The sequence below is a fragment of the Drosophila takahashii genome, chromosome 2L (genome assembly GCF_030179915.1).
Source record: "Drosophila takahashii strain IR98-3 E-12201 chromosome 2L, DtakHiC1v2, whole genome shotgun sequence".
Classification (NCBI taxonomy): domain Eukaryota; kingdom Metazoa; phylum Arthropoda; class Insecta; order Diptera; family Drosophilidae; genus Drosophila; species Drosophila takahashii.
In genome coordinates, this window is record NC_091678.1 from 19,452,739 (window position 1) to 19,472,494 (window position 19,756).

At 41.6% G+C, this 19,756-nt stretch overlaps 5 protein-coding genes across 6 annotated transcripts; 3 read left to right on the forward strand and 2 right to left on the reverse strand.

Annotated features, from left to right (window-relative positions):
• Nucleotides 1-348: 348 nt before the first annotated feature.
• On the forward strand, nucleotides 349-3,866 carry PLCXD (Phosphatidylinositol-specific phospholipase C X domain containing). Its single transcript, XM_017156507.3, has 3 exons — nucleotides 349-2,034; nucleotides 2,960-3,233; nucleotides 3,297-3,866. Exons 1-3 carry the CDS (start codon nucleotides 1,101-1,103, stop codon nucleotides 3,532-3,534), a joined length of 1,446 nt encoding a protein of 481 aa, XP_017011996.2. The 5' UTR covers nucleotides 349-1,100; the 3' UTR covers nucleotides 3,535-3,866.
• JhI-21 (Juvenile hormone Inducible-21) lies at nucleotides 3,563-10,661 on the reverse strand. Of its 2 annotated transcripts, none has more exons than XM_070214801.1 (8): nucleotides 10,521-10,661; nucleotides 9,334-9,598; nucleotides 8,596-8,791; nucleotides 7,919-8,021; nucleotides 7,587-7,854; nucleotides 6,412-6,736; nucleotides 6,216-6,340; nucleotides 3,563-4,323 (listed from the first exon to the last, which is right to left on the reverse strand). In XM_070214801.1, exons 2-8 carry the CDS (start codon nucleotides 9,543-9,545, stop codon nucleotides 4,050-4,052), a joined length of 1,503 nt encoding a protein of 500 aa, XP_070070902.1. In that variant the 5' UTR covers nucleotides 9,546-9,598; nucleotides 10,521-10,661; the 3' UTR covers nucleotides 3,563-4,049. The 2 variants fall into 2 exon arrangements, with proteins under 2 accessions (XP_070070902.1, XP_017011994.2); XM_017156505.3 differs by lacking the exon at nucleotides 10,521-10,661 and adding an exon at nucleotides 10,114-10,255.
• Nucleotides 10,662-10,800: 139 nt separating this feature from the next.
• Nucleotides 10,801-11,923, forward strand: RpL7-like (Ribosomal protein L7-like). Its single transcript, XM_017156436.3, has 3 exons — nucleotides 10,801-10,956; nucleotides 11,023-11,671; nucleotides 11,734-11,923. Exons 1-3 carry the CDS (start codon nucleotides 10,946-10,948, stop codon nucleotides 11,845-11,847), a joined length of 774 nt encoding a protein of 257 aa, XP_017011925.2. The 5' UTR covers nucleotides 10,801-10,945; the 3' UTR covers nucleotides 11,848-11,923.
• A 1,085-nt stretch (nucleotides 11,924-13,008) lies between these two features.
• Nucleotides 13,009-13,510, forward strand: LOC108067469 (WD repeat-containing protein on Y chromosome). The gene has a single exon (XM_044395005.2). The coding sequence runs from the start codon at nucleotides 13,110-13,112 to the stop codon at nucleotides 13,428-13,430; it is 321 nt and encodes a 106-aa protein (XP_044250940.1). The 5' UTR covers nucleotides 13,009-13,109; the 3' UTR covers nucleotides 13,431-13,510.
• A 261-nt stretch (nucleotides 13,511-13,771) lies between these two features.
• Nucleotides 13,772-19,647, reverse strand: Rab3-GAP (Rab3 GTPase activating protein). The gene is made up of 8 exons (XM_017156501.3): nucleotides 19,519-19,647; nucleotides 19,148-19,457; nucleotides 17,294-19,087; nucleotides 16,526-16,742; nucleotides 16,336-16,463; nucleotides 15,165-16,278; nucleotides 14,403-14,600; nucleotides 13,772-14,337 (listed from the first exon to the last, which is right to left on the reverse strand). Exons 1-8 carry the CDS (start codon nucleotides 19,592-19,594, stop codon nucleotides 14,161-14,163), a joined length of 4,014 nt encoding a protein of 1,337 aa, XP_017011990.2. The 5' UTR covers nucleotides 19,595-19,647; the 3' UTR covers nucleotides 13,772-14,160.
• Nucleotides 19,648-19,756: the final 109 nt, after the last annotated feature.

The following is a 19,756-nucleotide window of genomic DNA, read 5'->3' on the forward strand; positions in this document are numbered from 1 at the left end:
TGAAAATGTGTACTTTACACTACACTGAAAATGTCGTTACGTTACTCAATAAACTTAAGGTTGTAAGATTAAATATGAAATCGGCCTAATCAAGATAAATTTGTTAAAAATCTTTTTAAAATGCACTTTTTAAAAATTTAATTCAAAAAATAAGCCAAAAAAACAATTTTTTAAAAGCTTAAAAACAAGTAAAAACACTTAGAAAATATGTATTACCATTAATGGGCCTCGAATTGTTTGCTCAACACTTGACACTCAAATATCAAGCGTTTACATGGAACGTTTATAAAAAGAACCCATTGCACATGCTCTTCTCGACTCGGTTCTCGCATTTGAGCTTCAGTTGAGAGGCGACGTTGGGTTCGGAATGTCACAATCGGGCAGATCGCTTGCTTTTTACATTAATTTATTAGACGGTGCAAAGTTAGGTTGAATCAAATCAAATCATAACGCTGCCATTGTTTAGCTTCCTATAGGAAATACGCGTATTTAACCTCCGATTATAATTGTGTTCTGAAAAACCAACACCCAACGAGAACACTACACTGCCAATTAAAGTCGAGTGCGAATAAATAAGTTTTTATAATTGGCGCGTTGCTGAGAATTCGCCTGCCCCTATTGTTCAGAATCTTATCCGGATCTCGGTCAAATGTTCTATTTACTCAGTCATTGAAAATTTAGTGAAGTTGTGTTGTATGCAAATACATTATAATCCTTCGGTTAGCATAAGGGCTTAACTACTGGAAATCCCAGGGTAAATAGAAATTTTAATGAGCCGCACGCAACGGAAAAGGTGTCTAGGAAGTCTAAACATCTAAGTCAATTTACACAGACATTTCTTGCTAAGCTCCCGGGTCGGGTTCCAATTTTGTTTATAGCAGGCACCCCATAAAAAGCATTACGGATAAAGATCTACCTGCACCACGGCGGTATTTGGGGTCTGGGTCTCAGTTCATTAAGTGCGGAGCTCTCGACGCGAACGGTTGATCTGTTCAGATCGCTCGGGGTGTCGTGTTTATATTACTGCTCTGATTCCGAACCTCCTCCGATTAACGTCAGTTGCAATCAGCTCGAATCAGCGGTAATTCAATCAGAGAGATATGGTGGGAAAAAAAATTCTACAGCTTGCGGTGATGGCTCTGCTCGCCTCCTGGACGGAGGCTCAGACGGAGCCCAACTATGAGGATCCCAGCAAGCTCAAGGTCTGGCTAACCATCAGTGCCCGCAAGAGATTCCTGGAGGTCTCTTGGAGTAATGCCCCTGCGAATGAGGGCGACCACGTCCTGGTGACGAGAGAGGCTCCGCTCAACTTCCAGTCGAAGCTCCTGCCCAAGCGCACTCCTCTGGCGGCCTTCCGCAGTGAGGAGGGTAGCGGTTCCGATGAAGGAGCCCCCAGCTTCGTGCCCATCAGTGGATTCACCATCAGACCGGATTCGTCGGCATCTAAGGAATCTAAGGAAAAGCAGGAGAAGTACTGGGTGGCCAATGGAGGAGCCACCGATGTGGTGGCCTCCATTAAACCAAGTCAGGGACTCTCCTCCCAGTGGTTCACCACTGGCATACCCTACGATTATGCCTTGTCCAGGAATGTGACCATTCAAACCGCTTGCTATGGCTTCTGGGCCAGCTACATCGATGGCCAGGGCAATATCTTGGCCAAAACATGTCTCAGGGTGTTTCCTCGCTGGATGAACGAGCTGAAGTCGAAAATAGGAGAGATGCGCCTGCGAGATCTCTTTATTCCCGGATCCCACGACTCGGGATCATATCGCCCGAACTTTGATCCGTTGCTCAAGGAAAGTCTGGTTACGAAATACGCGCTGACCCAGGATGAGGATATCAGGGGGCAGTTGATGCATGGAGTGCGCTATTTGGACATTCGGGTGGGCTACTACCGGCACTCACCGGAACCGTTCTTCATCTACCATGGGATTACCAAGCAACGTCCGCTGCAAGAGGTCATCAACCAGGTCAAGGACTTTATCTACGAGACCAACGAAATTGTCATCTTCGGACTCAAGGAATTCCCAGTGGGTAAGTTTATGGTGTAGATATACTTTAAAATATAAAATCTAGTTTTGATAAAAAGATCATAGACTTATTTCGTTCAGGATTAAGGATCTCATTATGTTGAAGTCATTAATGTCTTTATTGGTTAGCACTAACATAATTGTGACCATGGTCATTAGTGGTTCCTGAAGAATTCGCGATCTCATTATGTTGAAGAAATACTGTGTATAAGTACAATTTGCAAGCTTTAAAATTCCAACAAAAGAGTCTTGGACTTGTATATTTTCGATCACCAAATACTATCTATTTAATGATTTTTTTAGTAAAAGTCTTCTCATAAGAGTTACGGAGGACTTGTATTTTTTCAGTCAAAAAATAACAGTTATTTTTACCAGGGACCGTAAATAACAGTCATTTGAGGTTTTTATTTTAAGAAGACTACTGTGATATTTTGTTTTAAACGTCAAAAATAACACTATTTTTACTCTTGTCCACAAAGGTTATGCATGTCATCAAATCTGGAAAGCAAATTAACTATTATTTGCTCATGTCTATACAGTCCATAAAAACCAGTTAAATTCTTGATTAAAACTTGTACAAATCTCAGTAGGCCTTTTAAAATAAAAGTCTCAAATAACTGTTATTTACGGTCCCTGATTTTTACACTTTTATTCTAAAAGTCATGAATAAAAGTTACGAAGGAAATAACGGATGTTCTCTGACATTTATTTTAAAAGTCTGAAAAAAAGCATTACTCCATGACTTATAAATAAATAAAAAATAAACTGATATTCTCTGACATTTATTTTAAAAGTCTGAAATAACAGTTACTTCATGACGTATAAATAAAAGGTGTTGAATAACGATTAATCGATGACTTTAAAGTAAAACTTTTAACTGTTACGGTTCCTGAGAATATCATGTCATAATAATTTCTTGTTTCACTTAGGCTTCGGCAAGGGACTTGGTGTTCACCGCCTGCTGATCAGCTATTTGCGCGATCAGTTCCAGGACCTCATTGCCCATCCCACGCTGACCTGGCGCGCATCCTTGCGAGACATTTGGGCCCGGAAGCAGAACGTGGTCTTGGCTTACGACCATGAGGCCATGGTGGAAGAGTTCCCAGAGATCCTGTTTGGATCCGTGGAGCAGCGCTGGGGCAACAAGCAAACGTGGGCAGAACTTGAGACCTATCTGCGCACCGTCAATGACTTCGACGTATCGTGAGTGCATCCAGCAAATTATGATTAGATAAGGATAAGATTTATCGCTTATTACTCCCGTAGACGATTCTCCAGTCGTCCGGTGTCCGATATGGCGGAGATGACCCCGGAGACCTGGGACGTCATCCTGGACAAGCCAGGCGGCCTGCGCAAGATGGCCGATAACGTGAATTGGCGGGTCTCCCAGTTATATCGCAATGAATTGGGTACTAATGCCAATATTGTGTCGGTGGATTTCATACGGGGCACCACAATTGTGGAAACGGCTATAGAATATAATACCCGCAGAATTTATATGTAGATAGAATAACCCATTTCTATAAAAGATATTGAGTTTGCAATAATACATTTATTTGCTAAGCGGTTAAATTAAACATACAAATGTTGCTTATTGTACTGCTGTGTAGCTTCCCTAAACATGTCACATTTTATATAGTTTGTTCCCATCAAAGCGCATTCAATAACTTCCTGATTGTGTTTTTAAAAAAGGAATTAGGATTGTAGCACCTAGCCATAAACGCTAAAGTAAACTTTAGTGGGAAGTTGGCCAAAAAGGCCTTGGGTTGTGTAAAACCTGTTAACTGAGGAGCATGCTCAAATAAATACATACATATACATACGTTAAAAACTAAAGTCTAATAGATGCCGATTTCGTTTTGAGGAATGCCAATTGCCTATCGAAAATATCATACAAATGGGGCAGGGTATGCTTAAAACTGTTTAAAAATTTAACAGGTTTTTAGGTTTTTTTGAATATCAATTACGAGTGTTTTTGAACTAAAAGCACCAAGTTTTACGGTGGAGGTGTAAATAAATCTAGTTTATCGCCTCATTCGATTCGATTATGGTGGTATTGAAAATGGCCCGGCAAATCTCCACCACGGAGTTGGACAATCGTCCGTAGCACTTGGGCTTATTCTTCCAGGCAATGAAGGCGTAGTAGAATGGAATGCCGGCCAGGGTGATGGCGATACCAATCAGGAGATTAGCTGGCTCCTCGAAATTCGGGAGCAACACCAACGTCGCGCAACCCACCATGAAGATAATGGGCAGAGCGAGATGGACCTTAATAGGTCTTGGTAAGTCGGGCCTGAAAGAAAAATAAGAAACGATTAGTTAATTAGGCAGGTAAACCAATTTCCTTAAAACCTAGAAAATTCTTTCTTGAATTTTCTTCATCTAGAAAGGTTTTCTATATTCGAAGGCAAATTTTCTAATAACAAGAATTTTTTTCTATTTTCAAAGTAAGGCCGATTCAATGGCGAGATTTCTAAAATTTAGAAAATAAGTTTTTAAGTGTATTATTATGAAATATCAAAATCTTTTTAATATTATTGACAGATATATTTTGAAGGTAAAAGTATTTGACACTTCATCATTTATTTAACACCTTCCCAAATGTTTTTCTGAAATTTACTATTTAATTTGAATAAATAAACTTAATTGAAATTTAATTATTTTTCAAATATTTTAAACTAGTTTTAAATATTCTTATGTACTAAAATTGTCTATTTCATATGTCGAATTTTTTAGAAATACATAGTTAGGCTAAAATTAGGTTTTAGATCCTATATTGTTATTACACTCAAAATAAATTTAACCCTAAATTTTAGAAAATCGCCATTAAAATTTCTTTTTTCTAAATACAAGAAAGTTATTTCTAAATCTAAGGAAATTTTTCTTAAGTCAAGAAAGTTTTCCTTAAATCCACGAAGTTTTTCTTAAATGTAGAAAATGGTTACCATGAACTAAAATCACCCTAAAATCTAGAAAAAATGCCCTTAAAATTAGAAATTATTTTCTGAAAAATAGAAAGGCAAACGAAAATAATAAAATATATTGGCAACACCTTTTCTAAAAATGAGTGCCCTAACCCTAAAATTAAGCTAACCCTAAATAATAGAAACATTTCCTAAAAAGTAGAAAGTTTTTCTAAAAAATAGAAATAGTTGTTTTCACATGCTCTGGCACACCAAAATGTTCAATGCCAGAACTTGTCAGCTGCCGGCCAGCTGTACTCGTGGCGCAGACCGTTAAAGCACTTGGTTAGCAATCGAATCGACGCGGGTTCGAGTCCCAGAGCAAAATTTTTTAACTTTTTTTTTTAATGTTATTTTATTTTTTTAAATTTATTTTATTTTATTTTTATTTGTTTTTTTACTTTTTTTTATTCCTTTTTTTATTGATGGCAAGCAGTAAACTAAAAATAATTAGGTTTATATTCAGTTATTTACTATATACTACACATAATATAAATTGCGTTAGCATAAATATATACATATGTATATCGTATGTAAATAAGTAAAACGCGAATGGTCAAAATTATGCAATTAGTATTCAAATGTGTTGTCCGCTTCACCCTTTACATACATTGCTCGGTTTGCCACAGCAAGTTTAAGTGCTACAATGGCCCAGTATGTAGGCCATTCGCTCCTCGCGCGGGAGACCCGGGTTCGATTCTCACGACGGACAAGTAAAAAATTGTAAGTTTTTTTCATGAACATAAAATATTAACTAATCATAATTTCTACATTCCCAATCTTCCGCAGTCCCGTAGTCCACATTTACAACCACATTTGGCTTTGGTTAGATAAGAAATCCAAGCGCAAATACATAATAATAAATACATAACCTTTAACATTCACAATATACAAGACCACACAACGCCTGCATATGTATATAGGGAGGAGTACATAATATAAACGTATATACAAAAAAAAATCATGATTGAACATGTTTTTTTGTTTTGTTTTTAATTTCTATTTTTTAGGAAAATTTCCTACTTTTTAGAAATTTTTGCCCTTAAATTTAGTAAAATTACCCTAAAATTTAGAAATATGACGTCAAAAAAAATCAAAAATATAGAAAAATGTGACCCTAAAATTTAGGGCGAGCTTGTCTTGAAGACAAAAGTAGGGCGATTTCCTTGACTTTAGGGTTAATTTTATTTTGAGTGTATACGGTAAATCATATGATACCAACCTCTTATGCCGGAGCCACAACATTCCAGCTATGCTGGCCACCACTGATAGCCAGAGAACCGAACTGAAATAGTTGATCAACTGGTAAACATTATCCGTGAGCAGCATTAACAGCGACATCAGACACTAAAGGTAAATATGCAAATATCATATAATATCAATTCTAAGGAAAATGCAAAGTGCCGTTGCCAACTTACTGTGAAAATCAGGGAGGGAATAGGAGTCTGTTGCTTGACGTGGAACAGCTGGAAAAACTTTGGCAAATGCCCCTCCTGAGCTCCAGTTGCAAAAAGTCGCGCCGAGGTGAAGAGCACTCCGTTTACACCTCCAAAGGTGCTCAGGGCCACGAAAATGGGAACCATGAAAGCCAGAGGTCCGAACACACGGTTTCCAAAGGTCACCGCTACGGCCAACGAACTGAGCATCTCCGGTTTGTTGACCACTGCGAAATAGGCCAAATTAACCAGAACATAGATGCCCGTGACCAGGGGCATGGCTATCCAAATGGCACGCGGAAGGTTTCTGCACAAAGAAAAAATATCAAATGTTTAGAAAATCAATATTTATGATCTTTATTTGAAGGGTTATATTATATGACTTTTAAATTTCTTTTTATAAAAATAGAATTAAACTGGAATTGGAAACTAAATGTTGGATTCGTCGTGATCTTTTAGGATTAGATTTATTTTAGGATTTCAATATTATAAATTAAATAGTAAAGTAATCAGAAAACTTTATTATAATGTTGCCATTGGAAATATCGGAAAATTAAAATTATAGGAAAACTAATTGTTTTTAATATGAATATTTTATGAAACCAAAATAAGACAAACAAACTTAGGAACTACTTATAAGGTTTCTGAAATTGCACACATTTAATAACATTTACACATTTTAATAGCATGATATCGTTTTAACTTTAAGGGTATATAAACTTCTTCTTGGCAAAGTCAGTTATTTATTCAAAATGCGTAGCGTAATAAAATCTCAGTAATCCATCTTCAAACAAGAAATGTAGAGATAGTAATTTCTATTTCTACTAAAATCTTGATTTACATTTTTCCTTGTGTGAAAAGGAACGTGCTGTTTTGAGAGAATTCCACTTGGAATAGAGGGGTTGAAGCACTTAAATTGATTGCCGCGCTTGGTGAGCAAATTGAATTCGTTAGGGAGACGGCAGGCAGCATCTCGCCCACTCAGCCACTTTCTAAGACCCATGACATCAAGGACGCTCAACAAGTTTCAACTTGTTGCTGCCTGCGCATGACGCAAACGGAATGAATAGGGCAAAAATAATCCAGACCCACTCCACTTTCGCAGCCATTTGTCATGATGGCTTGAAGGACCAGGACCCGGACCCCACTTCACTTACTTGTACGGATCCTGAAGCTCCTCGGTGACAAAGTTCAAATAATTCCATCCGCCAAAGGCAAACAGACCCGAGTAGAAGGCGTAGCCAATGTTGCGGGCGCTGTATGTGCCCTCCCAAGGATTGCTGAAGTTCTCCAACTTGCCGGTGGCCATGTAGTACAGTCCGGCCAGGATAATCATGATGAGGGCCAGCAGCTTGCCCACCGTGAACACATCCTGCACCTTCATCGACACCTTCACGGACAGGCAATTAATGGCGGTGAGCAGAGCTGTGAAAGTGTCAGTAATTAAAGTTAGTAACTGGAATTCAGGGCAATGGGTTGGCCTACTCACTTAGACAAATGGCGGCCAGTAGCTTCACCGCATTCTCCGGCGGTTCGCAGTCCGGGAAAAATGGTTTGACCGCATAATGGGCAAAAGTTAATGCCACTATGGTCTGTAAACAAAAGTATATGGAATTTTAATATTTATACCCGTTACTCGTAGAGAGATCTCGGAAACTACAAAAGCTAGAAGGTTGAGATTTCCCACACATATCCTTGGGCTTCCTACGCAGCGCAAGTTTATTTCAGCCGAGCGCCACGCCCCTCTAACGCCCAACAGGAGTTTAAAATGTGCCTGGCGCCCACACCTTTAAAGATTTCCGAGAAGTATAAATACAATTTTGTTGTGTATATTTATACCTATCGAAATGTAGAAGAAAATTTTCAAACCGGACCATTCATTCAAAAGTTATGTGCAATCAAAATTTTATATATTCATCTTCCCTTTAGCTAAGTGACGGGTATTAAATAGTCTCTCTTGTTTTAACTATATTAAATCTCTTATTCTTTTGTTTTCATTCGAGAAAGTTGTTTTTTCCGTAATTGAATTCAATTCCGGTCGAAGGTAGTCGCCACTTAATAAATTTATATTTATTTGCATCAACAATCAATTCAAAGCTCAGCCCATCCATCAATCAAGACAAATAAACAACCCGTAATTCAATTGACAAGCCTTTCGGAACTGACCTGCGTGGTTGGCCGAATGATGAGCAGTGCTATCCAGAGCCGAAGGAACCCAACGAGCGGTCCAAAGGACACCAGGAGATAGGCGTAATCCCCGCCAGATCTGGTGATACTAGTTCCCAGTTCGGCGTAGCAAAGGGCTCCGATCGTCGATAAAATGCCACAGATTGACCAAATCAAAAGAGAACTTCCCACGGATCTGGAAAAACAAATAGAGATATCACACCGATAAGTAAATAAACAAAATGGGTGAAAATAAATAAACAAATTTGGGAAAGGAATATCACAATAATTATAAATAGTTGAAATTCATTAATAATAATATTTGGTAATTTAAGTTCTAAAAAACATTAAAATCACTCATGGCTTAATACAGCTTAAAATTAGTAATTTATTTATTGGAACTTTTTATCCACTCCCTTATACTTATGACGCACATCTTCCCTGTGGTTCTTATCAATAATTTAAATGTTTGGCTCGCCTTATTGACGTTATTCTTGTAACTGGAGACAGCTCGTTTAAGACACTTTAAAGCTGACGCAATATTTGCCCAGAATTTCGAGGGCGAATCTTCGAGGGAAAATCGACAACTAATAAATTTATCTTAATTGGTGCTAAAGGAATGTTTGCGACAATCTCACCATTAATTAACGCTTAAATTGACCTTTTTGTGAATAAATTGAATTAAGGATGATACTATATAAGTGGGCATATGAATATGCATATCATCATCTCACTCACTCGGTGTATAGAAAGACTCCAGTCGGTGCGATAAAGATGCCCGATCCAATGATGGTTCCGACAATTATGGCCACTCCGTTGATGAGGGTTAGTTTCCGTTTCAGGACAATTTTCTCCTCCCCCTCGCTGGCATTTCCATTCGCGGAGGAAGTGCGTCCGTTTGTGGGCTCCACCAGACTGGTGGTGACCCCGTTGGCATATCTGTCCGTCATGGTTCAGTGCTGGAATCTGGTTTTCTTCTAGTTCTGAATACCTGACATTGCCACTGAGAAGTAAGAGGAATATTTGAATTTTAAATGGTCTAAGTTTTCCTATCGCTAAATGAGGGGCTTCAGCACGTGTTGCGCAAATTGTAAACAAATGGCACTATTTCTTTTTTCTTGGTTCCACTAGTAGTTGCTAATTGCTATTGAAGACCCTTTTTCGATCTTTGCTTCGTTGGCACCACCAAACTAATCTCTCGTTGTCAGACATAAACTTTAATTATGTTTTCCCGACAGCACTATCTTCGATACACAAATTAAGCTTTAAAGTAGCGCCGTTTTGGGGTTGCTATGATGTTTCCCCATAGAGGTTGCGTGTGTTTTCGTAGTGACGCCTTTGCCGCGTGCCAATTTTCACGATTTCGTCATCAAAACTGCGTCGCGTGGCAATGAAAATTGCACTTGCGGAGTTGTAATTGCCCCTTTGGCTTTTTTTTTGCAACGTTTGGAATGCAGTTTGGCTGATTATTTCGGTTTATCTTGTCCGACTTCTCTTGTAATACACGATTTCATTTACCTCGAGCGCGACACAACAAAACGGCTTCGACTGCGAACAGCGACTGTGCGTTGGCATTACAAACGAGACCGGCATTTCATCCTAAAATTAACAATTTCCACCCCAAAACAAGACGCTAGAGTCGAGTGCCTCGACTAATGGATACCCATTACTCAGATAAACAACATTGAAACAATAATTAACGAGAGGGTGGAAATCGCTGACCTTGAAAGGAAGAACTATAAGCGCAGATAGGTTTTGGCGTTTATGGGCTTTGGACCCCTAGAATCTGCATGCATAATACCAATTTTCCAGCTCTTATAGTTTTCGAGATCTAATTTTCATACGGACTAGATTTACTAGGCTAGTGATTCTGATCAAGAATATATATACTTTACAGGGTCGTAAATGTTACATATGTTACATACTTTTCCCCTAAGTCAATATACTCTTCGAGTAACGGGTATAAACAGAGAGGGAGAGCGAGAGAGACCGATTGGATTCGCGAGTGTGCGTAATAAAGCCAAAAAGAGAGAACTAATTACTCAAAACCGGAAATTGGAGTCGAATTGTTTGTTTACAAATTGAAATGTTAGCAGGTGTTACATAGCAAACTGGTTTAACATGTGTTTATAAAACAGATAAATATATTTATTTCAAAAAAAAGGTGAGTACTCCCGCGTGAAATTCAAATTTAGTAGACATTCACACCGAAACGCAGCCAGCTGTTGCATCTGCCAGTTATCGATAACAAACTATCTGTCGCTTGATGCCCATCTCTATCCTTTTTAGTTATTGTTTTGGTAATTGCACGTGTTTTCTTTGATTGCGTTTAAAAAGCCAAAAACTGGCCATGTCAGACAAGTGAGTTGGATATAAACTGGTATAATGTGATTAGTTAATACAGGAGCTCGTTTTGTCACCCCCTAGGTATGCAGTGCCCAACAAATTGCCCGGCAAAACGGTCTCGGTGCTGAAGCATCGCAAGAGGAGGATTCTCCAGGATGAGGCAGTCGTTACGCAGAAGAAAAATGATCGCATCAAGAAGAGGACCGCCAGCAAGAATCACCACAAGTTCCGCCGCGCCGAATCCTTCGTAATGGGCTACCTAAAGGCTGAGCGCACGGCCAAGCGGATCAAGCAGACCATCCTGCGCACCAATGTCACCGAACAAAGCGCCCAGGCCGCCGATGATTGCAATCCCAAGCTGATTTTCGTGATGCGCCATGCGGGCAAGAAGATCTTCGACAAGACCACATCGGAAATATTCCGAACCCTGCGCATGGGCGCGCGCCACAATGCCGTCTTCCTCGAGAACACCAAGGAGAACCAGCTGCTGCTGCGCGTGATCGAACCCTTTGTGGTCTACGGCACGCCCTCGCTGAGCTCCATTCGCGAGCTGGTCTTCAAGAAGGGCTTCGCCCGCATCGACGGCAAGAAGACGGCCATCCAGTCGAACACCATGGTTGAGCAGCAGCTGGGCGACAAGGGCGTGATCTGTCTGGAGGACATCATCCACGAAATCTGCACAGTGGGTCCCAATTTTGCGGCTGTCAATGAGTTTCTGTGCTCCTTTATGGTGGGTTTTACCTTCAGGAGTCCCATTTACACAATACTAATGAGTTATTCCTTATTTTGCAGCTGTCCAGTCCCAGCAATGGCTGGCAGAAGAAGGTATCCGTGTCCTACAAACGCGGTGGCGAATACGGCGATCGTGGCAGTGCTATCAACGAACTGATTGCCCGCTGCCTGTAGAGACCTAAGCCAGTTTACCTTTAAGTGATTGTTCAACCTCAATAACCCATTCTGTAGCTAAGCCCAATACACATTTTATAAAACCAATGCCTTGACATTAGAGCCCTGCATGAATGGATTCAATGAAATATTTTGAATTTTTTTGTTTTATATGAATGAATTAATTAGAATTTTGAGTTTAATAGAATTGAATGAATTTGAATTTTGAGAATTGAATGAATGGCAATTTATTTTGAAGAAGAAATGGCCATAATTTTGTGAATAAGTCTGCCTGAATTTTATTTGCTATACAGTTAACATTAATTTGTTCAAAATTTTCCACTTTTTTTAAAAAAAAATTCATAAAAATGATTCAATTCAAAATGAATTAGAAAAACATTCAATTTATTTCACATAGAATTGAATTAATATTGAATTACTAATACTATGATAAAACAAAAATTGAATGATTCACGCAGGGCTCTACTTGACATTAACTGATTTTTCTCTTTTACCACGAGTTCACTGTAAGCTCATAAAAGCAATACTCAGACCATTAAGGAACCACTAATACTATGATAAAACAAAAATTGAATGATTCACGCAGGGCTCTACTTGACATTAACTGATTTTTCTCTTTTACCACGAGTTCACTGTAAGCTCATAAAAGCAATACTCAGACCATTAAGGAACCACATGAAACTGTCTCTAACGACAATTCAAAATGAATTAGAAAAACATTCAATTTATTTCACATAGAATTGAATTAATATTGAATTACTAATACTATGATAAAACAAAAATTGAATGATTCACGCAGGGCTCTACTTGACATTAACTGATTTTTCTCTTTTACCACGAGTTCACTGTAAGCTCATAAAAGCAATACTCAGACCATTAAGGAACCACATGAAACTGTCTCTAACGACCTTCCTCATTATCCTACATGTTTATCAACATGATAAACTCCACCCACGAAACAACTTTCTTGCTTCTTGGCCTTGCGTGTCCCAAGCCAAGTTCCCAAATTGAACAAACCAGAGAATCAACTTTTTGCTACGAATAATAAATAACTCATAACCGAGAGGTAGGTAAAGGGGTGGGAAGGGTAGGCAGGGAATGCCAAATTGAGCTACTTGTTGCCATGAAGGAGGGAAAGTTGTTTTCCGATTAGTCGGAATCAGTGCCACTAACCTGGTGCAACTCGGGACTTCGTATCCTGCGTTCGGAAAAATTCCAGGCACCATAGAATTAAACATCTGAAACATTTTTCTAAATTCCAAATGAATTCAAATTTTAAGAACGAGGAGTGGGAGATGGAACGCAATGGACTAAAAAAGCTCTTGGGCAGATCCCTGAAGGAGCCTATTCTGGGCAAGCATTTTTCCCTGCCTGGCCGAACAGGACAGCCCCAACCCATCGAACTGGACACCAGCCAAAGCTACATTGCCGTCTACACTCATCTCAAGGTGCACGCCACCGGAATGCCGGACAGATTGCCCACGCCAGAGGCTATTGGACGCGTACAGGCGGAGAGCATGGAGGGCAAATCTAGGACTCGAACTTCCAAGGCCCGCGGAGATCCCTGTTCAACTTTAACTTGAGTTTTAAATTGTCAAGTTGCTTTAATAATATGATACCGCTTCCTAATACCCTAAAATACAACATTTATGGCCGTTTTCTAATCTGTTTGTTAAATTTATAGTAGTGGTTTAACCCTTTAAATCATATGGAAAATCAGTGCTTTAATCCTTATTTAAATTTAACAGGCGAATGAGAAAACGGCCCTTGGGAAATTATGATAAACTGAATAAGTCTAGTTTCAATTTATAAATATCCCTTTCCTGTTTTATCAGTTTGCAAGACAATAGACTTCTAAACAAACTCATAACTTTTAGTTGTCTTTCCAACCTTTAAGTCGAAGCTATAATTTAGTAAAACAATATTTTAACTAATATAATATTTAATGAAATATAAGACATGTACATTTTCCTTGGATGTTTGTCCAGTGCGCATTAGTATGATTTTCTTCCTCTAACTTCTCGATAAAGAATCAGCTTCAGATCAACGCAAATCTTGCTGATAAACGATCAAATAAGTGTGTTTGGTTCTTTCTTAGTAAAAACCATTGAATCATGCAATATAGTCAGTTTCAGGTTGGTGTCAAATATTGTATCCATAGATCTCGATAATGGTGTTAAAAAAATGTGATTCAGTTAGGCAATCTGAGTGGGTTCTTGTTAACCCATATAAAACGATGTTCCAATGCAACACTCGCAATGATTCTTGCGGTCAAAGTTGAATAACGAAAGTGTTCCCTTGTCATCCTCACTCTCAGTTCTGCAGGATACGCACGGCGTTGTACATCTGGGCAATGATGGGCAGCTGCTTGGATTCGCGCCGGCAGAGGTATTTGTAGGCGTGGGACAACAGCCTGTCCAGGGCGGCCACATCGATGTCCGCGGGCTTGGTGGCCGCAATCTGTACGCTGTGCTCAGTCATCGGTTCCTTCTGCGTGAGCAGAGTAATAAATCAGTGGATCAGTACTGCGGATGGTAAACGCTGGCAGCACTTACCAGGTTGTCCAAGTATGCCAGCAACTGGTGGCCAACCGAGGCAATCTTCAGAAACGTCGACTGCGAGCTCTCCGCGTAGAGATTGAGCCTTCGGCCGGCTATCTCTAGCAGCAGTCGGCCCAGCTCCTCGTCTTCACTGATGTCCTGTAGTAGCATCTGGGCCTCCGCATCGTAGCCGAAAGCGTACAGCTCCACCACCTGGAGGAGGGAAAAATATTTAAAAAATATTTTTATTCTTATGTGTTTCCTCTGTTGTGCTCTCTATCGAACTAGCGAACAAACTGAACTAAGAAATCCAAATCACCTTATGGTGCCCGAAAATTAATGTCATGGATTGCTAGGATCACAAATTAAACACAACATTTACAAATAGCTTACTTAGATCCCTCTAAAAGAAGCCTAGGAAAAAATCAGGGACCGTAAATAATCGTTATTTGAGATTTTTATTTTAAAAAGACTACTGTGATATTGTTTTAAACGTCAAAAATAACGTTCTTTTTACTCCCTATACGTTTTATAGCCATTATTTTGGCTAATCAATGTAAAATTCTATGAGTTACACTAAACAAAAAAAAAATTTTTTTACTCTTGTCCACAAAGTAAGTATACATGTCAAAAATTCTGGAAAGCAAATTAACTGTTATTTAAATTAAATTAACTAGTTAAATTGTCGATTAAAACTTGTAGAAATCTCAGTAGGCCTTTTAAAATAATATCACAAATTTATGTTCACTATTTTCCCTCTTTTAAGACCAATCTCACCTGTTTTCTCAGGATGGGAAGTTTGTCGACCTCCCAGCTGTCGGCCAGAGCACAAATCTTGGCCATGTAGAAGACGTGATCCAGGATGTACAACTGCTCCAGGTCCTCCCTAATCAGGTCCATGGTAGCGGAAACAAGGCGGCATAGGAAATCCGTGCGCTGCTGCTGAAGGACGAGATCTGGTGCTGGCAGAACGTAGGGTAGCTCCTTGTTGATGTCCGCCAGCAGAGCCTTGTTGCTCATCGCGTCGAAGAGGATGGTCAGTGGCTTGGAAACGCGTAGCTGGAAGAAGGACACAAAGTGGAGGACGCTGCACAGCTCCGTTTGCAGGCGGAGCAACTGCGGCATGGCGTGATGCTGCTGGAGGGCCAGGAACTGCAGGGGCAATGCTCCCTCACTCAGCGACTGTTCGAAGTGCAGTTCCCGCTTATCGTGCTCCATGGAAGTGGTGAAGTGCTGCAGAAATTCCAGGCTAAGCTCCAGGAACTCGGGCACTTTACCCGCCGACATTTCCAGATCTTGTTGGCACATCTTGTCCACCGGTAGGCGGCCCACTTTCTGTATTAACTTAGCCGCTGCCTGAAGGGGAAACTTCAGGGTGGCATTCCACAACATACAGCATATTCCATGCTTCAGTGCCCAGTCAGGGGTGCGGAATTGATTCAAACAGAGCAGAGCTGCTCTCAGATGATCCAGTGACGAAAGCTGCTTGCTCCACTGAACCATATATTGCCAGGACATGAGACTTAGCAGCACGCCCGACTCCAAGCTGAAGGGAAAGTGGGCACGGAGCAAGGCCAATCGCTCGAGAATCGGTTCGTGGGCATCCTTGTTTGGTGCCTCCACTTCCTTGGCCATTTCCAAGTCCTCTTCTGAGTCTGCATCTTCCTTATTTGGTTCATTCTTTGTCTTAGCTTTACTCTCCTCGTCTATCTCCTTTTCCGGCGCCGAGATCTCCAGGATTTTACTGGGATGCAGTTGCGCACTGATTAGCCACTTGGCCGTCAGTTCGGTGACGATGCCTTTGCCACTGCTTACAATGCTTTTGAGGCTGCAGTCTGGTGGTTCGTAGGACATTTCCGGACCTACAGGATTCTGGCAGGTGAGCGGCTTACTGTAAATGGGTTAGTAATTAATTGAAACCCTATTGATAGCAGGATTATAGACTCACCCAAGTATTGCGCCCAGCACAGCCACATCTTCTAGCTTGCCCGTAAGCAATCCCCACTGGGCCTCATCGTGTGATATGCGTTCCCAGCGCTCCTCCTCCTCGTTCTGCGAGGATTCGTCACAAGATCCCTAGAGAACATCATAATTAAATCATAATTAAGTGCATTAGATTTTATAACTAGAAGGCTTACCTCTTTCCTGTTACGCCACAAATTACTGGCCACCGTTTTGCAGACAATGGCTACCAGCAGGCCAGAAAACTGTTTGCTCTCCAAGAGCAGCTCTCGCACCTCCTGCCACCAAGGTGAGATGGCATTGTAGGCATAGTCGTGAATGTGTTCACCAGCCAGATCGCAAATAGTCTGCACCATAGCAGCTATCCTAGACATGTCATCCACTACTTCATCACTGAAATAAGGATTAATAATAATTAAATGAAGATTAATGTAAAACAGGAGAGAACGCTATAGTCGGGTTGGTGTCCCGACTACCTAATACCCGTCACTCGGCTAAAGGGAGTGTGAGGGAGATGGACATGTATAAAATGTTTTTCATTGCGCATAACTTTTTAATGAATGGTCCGATTTGAAAAATTTCTTCTACATTTCGATAGGTATAAATATACACAACAAAATTGCATTTATACTTCTCGGAAATCTTTAAAGGTGTGGGCGCAAGACACATTTTAAAATCTCTCGGCTGAAATAAACTTGCGCTGCGTAGGAAGCGCAAGAATATGTGTGGAAAATCCCAACGTTCTAGCTTTTGTAGTTTCCGGGATCTCAGCGTTCATACAGACAGATGGACAGACGGACATGGCTATATCGACTCGGCTAGTGACCCTGATCAAGAATATGTATTCTTTATAGGGTCGGAAACGCTTCCTTCTCCCTAGTACGAATACAATATATATAATGGGTAAGCTAAAAGAAGATTAATAAATATAAAGTTTTACCTACCAGTTATTGTACTTAAAAGGCTTTTCAAGCCAAAACCAAATAATCAGCTTCAGCAAATCTCTGCTGGGCAGACATGCCTGATTGATCCACTGCTTGAACTGACCAAAGCACAGACCTTGGGCAAAGAACTGACTGAAGAGATCGATGCTAACGCCGCCGAACTTGTCGGCTTTCTCGGGCAGCAAACTGATGCCCTCTGGACTCTCGATGTTGAAAACGCTTAGGTAGTCGACAAACTCCTCGGTCTTGTGCTCCTCCTGCAGCTTAAAGCTAACCTCTCGGGTGGAGGAGGGTTTCTCCTTCTCGGTGCCGTCGTCCAGTAGCAAAACCAACTTGTTAATGGTGACAAGATCGGCGTCAGAGAGCTCTAAATGCTCCACGGGTGGTTCGTTGTCTCCCCGCTGATTGGCTTGACTTAAAGCCAAGTAGAGATCGGTCAAGCGCTTATAGTTTTCGATTTGAATGACAAACTCCTCGGAGATTATCGTCTCGGGAAGAGGTTTCTCAATGAAGGCATTTATGATGCACTGAAATACCTGCGGCTGCAGCTTCTTGCTTTTGAGCAACATTTCCAGGCACTGTTGTCGCACCTCCAGCGTCTGCAATTCACTAGCCAGCTCGTAAATCTCTCCCAGCACCTTTTCCTTGGCATCGCCATGATTTAGGGTTCTCAATTGATTCCTTAACCTCCTCAGCATGTGAATATCCCGCGATGTTTGGGAGCTTGTCTCGCTGAGAGCATAATGAAAGGGAATGTGCACCTCCTTCAGACTGCCATCGGTGGGATCCAGAAACAGGCAGTGATTGATAGCCAAAGTCTTTCGTGACTGACTACTACCGCCGGCGGAGCCACCACTTCCGCTTGTGCCCAGAGCACTGTGATTGTTGTAAATCAGTTGACCGCTCTTTGAGACATTGAAAGCGGCCACCTTGGGCCCGTTTTGCAGGGCCCAGATGTCCAGGCAGCCCATTCGAGGGGCGTAAATCACCAGGAATAAGGCCTTTCTCTTGTGCGTCTTAATCCCTCGCACAGATCGCTCTTTGACCGGAACGAAAGCGCACTGGGCATCTCGATAGCCCTTCCAAACGCGCAGGATGATGGCCTGCTGCGTGTCCACCAACATCACGCGGTCGAGGTTATCCGTGACAACAGCCAGTCGGCCACCTGGTGCCACGGCTAGCGTTAAACCATCCCTCTTGCCGTCGTACAGGCGACACCGAATCCTCATCGGAGCCTCTTTTGTGGGCACCGGCAGTGGGGATTCCTCCGGCGATGGCAGTGGCTCCGGGGCGCGTCGAAAGAGCCCGCCCAGCAGGTTCTTGTACGCTATTCCAATCACATCCTTGGCCACCTCACCCAGCGACATGGTTTTGTAGCCCTCCTCCGCCTGAAAGAAGCCCAAATAGGGCTCTGCTCCGGCGGCCAGAACCTGTGAGCTCCTCGGCGGCGTGGCGTGCACCTTGGCGAAGTAACCCAGTCCGATGCTCTGCTGGACAATGTAGTCGTATGTCGGCGGTCGCTGTGTACTGGATATGACGGCATCGTTGATCACGGCCTCGCGTTCCTGTTTGAACTTATACTTTTGGAATGGCACCACATCCGCAGTGGGGTAGGTACTTCGCTCCAAGGCACCTCTTTGCACATTGTGCCGGCAGTTGGTTAAAGTGGACATGATGTCCTGGCCCTGGATGAAGCACAGGCAGCGGGGATAGACGATATACAGCAGGGAATCTGCCTCGGAATGACGAGGAGCGGACTGCAGCTTGATTCCAATGACCGGATCTTCTTGGCAGCTAAAAAAGGTACTTAATTAGTGGGGGCATAAGTTTTGATCTCTCAACTATCTAACTAACCATTGAGAGAAGAGCTTCAGGCCAGAGTCCGAGTAAAAAATAATCATGCCCGAAACCAAGCCAACTGCCACGCAGGTCCATTCAATTGCTCCATCTGTACTCCGATTTTGGGTCATCGGCAGACAGGTGAGGCTGGTCACGATCTGGTTGTGATCCTCCAGTTCGCCGCACCATCCCAGGACGTAGGTGTTGGCATTTCCATGGCTGCTCCAGCAGGTGGAGAGGAATGCCAACTTTTCACCCTGTGCCAAGGCAATCAGTTCCCCAGTGGGTGATATGGCATGATTCACCGCATTTAACCAGTTGTCATCTGTTCGGAGCGGATAAACTATGATTACCCGCTGCAGGGAACTATGCCAATGCTTTCTCACCGTGTCCTAGTCCAAAGTATTCCTGAACTTTCCTAAAATCACGGATTTCTCCGCAGTGTTTCACTTCGCAAGCCATCGCCTTTTGTTTTCATCACACAGCTGATTTTCTGTAGAGTTGGCAGTGCAGACAGTTTTAGCGATTTAGCTAGAATATAGCCAACTTGTAATATAGCTATGGCGATAATCGATTTCAGCGCAACAGGTATCGGCAATCAAAAATCGAAGGCGCTTTAATTTG

Bases quoted from the DNA above. Each gene is read 5' to 3' on its own strand.
- PLCXD (XM_017156507.3), top strand. From the start codon at position 1,101: ATGGTGGGAAAAAAAATTCTACAGCTTGCGGTGATGGCTCTGCTCGCC. The intron at 2,035-2,959 runs GTAAGTTTATGG...TGTTTCACTTAG, and splicing joins ACTCAAGGAATTCCCAGTGG to GCTTCGGCAAGGGACTTGGT. The intron at 3,234-3,296 runs GTGAGTGCATCC...TTACTCCCGTAG, and splicing joins GTCAATGACTTCGACGTATC to ACGATTCTCCAGTCGTCCGG.
- JhI-21 (XM_070214801.1), bottom strand. From the start codon at position 9,545: ATGACGGACAGATATGCCAACGGGGTCACCACCAGTCTGGTGGAGCCC. The intron at 8,792-9,333 runs GTGAGTGAGATG...TTGTTTTTCCAG, and splicing joins GGAGTCTTTCTATACACCGA to ATCCGTGGGAAGTTCTCTTT. The intron at 8,022-8,595 runs GTCAGTTCCGAA...TTTTGTTTACAG, and splicing joins TCATTCGGCCAACCACGCAG to ACCATAGTGGCATTAACTTT.
- RpL7-like (XM_017156436.3), top strand. The intron at 11,672-11,733 runs GTGGGTTTTACC...CTTATTTTGCAG, and splicing joins AGTTTCTGTGCTCCTTTATG to CTGTCCAGTCCCAGCAATGG.
- LOC108067469 (XM_044395005.2), top strand. From the start codon at position 13,110: ATGAATTCAAATTTTAAGAACGAGGAGTGGGAGATGGAACGCAATGGA.
- Rab3-GAP (XM_017156501.3), bottom strand. From the start codon at position 19,594: ATGGCTTGCGAAGTGAAACACTGCGGAGAAATCCGTGATTTTAGGAAA. The intron at 16,743-17,293 runs GTAGGTAAAACT...TCCTTATTTCAG, and splicing joins CCTTTTAAGTACAATAACTG to TGATGAAGTAGTGGATGACA. The intron at 16,464-16,525 runs GTAAGCCTTCTA...GATGTTCTCTAG, and splicing joins TGTGGCGTAACAGGAAAGAG to GGATCTTGTGACGAATCCTC.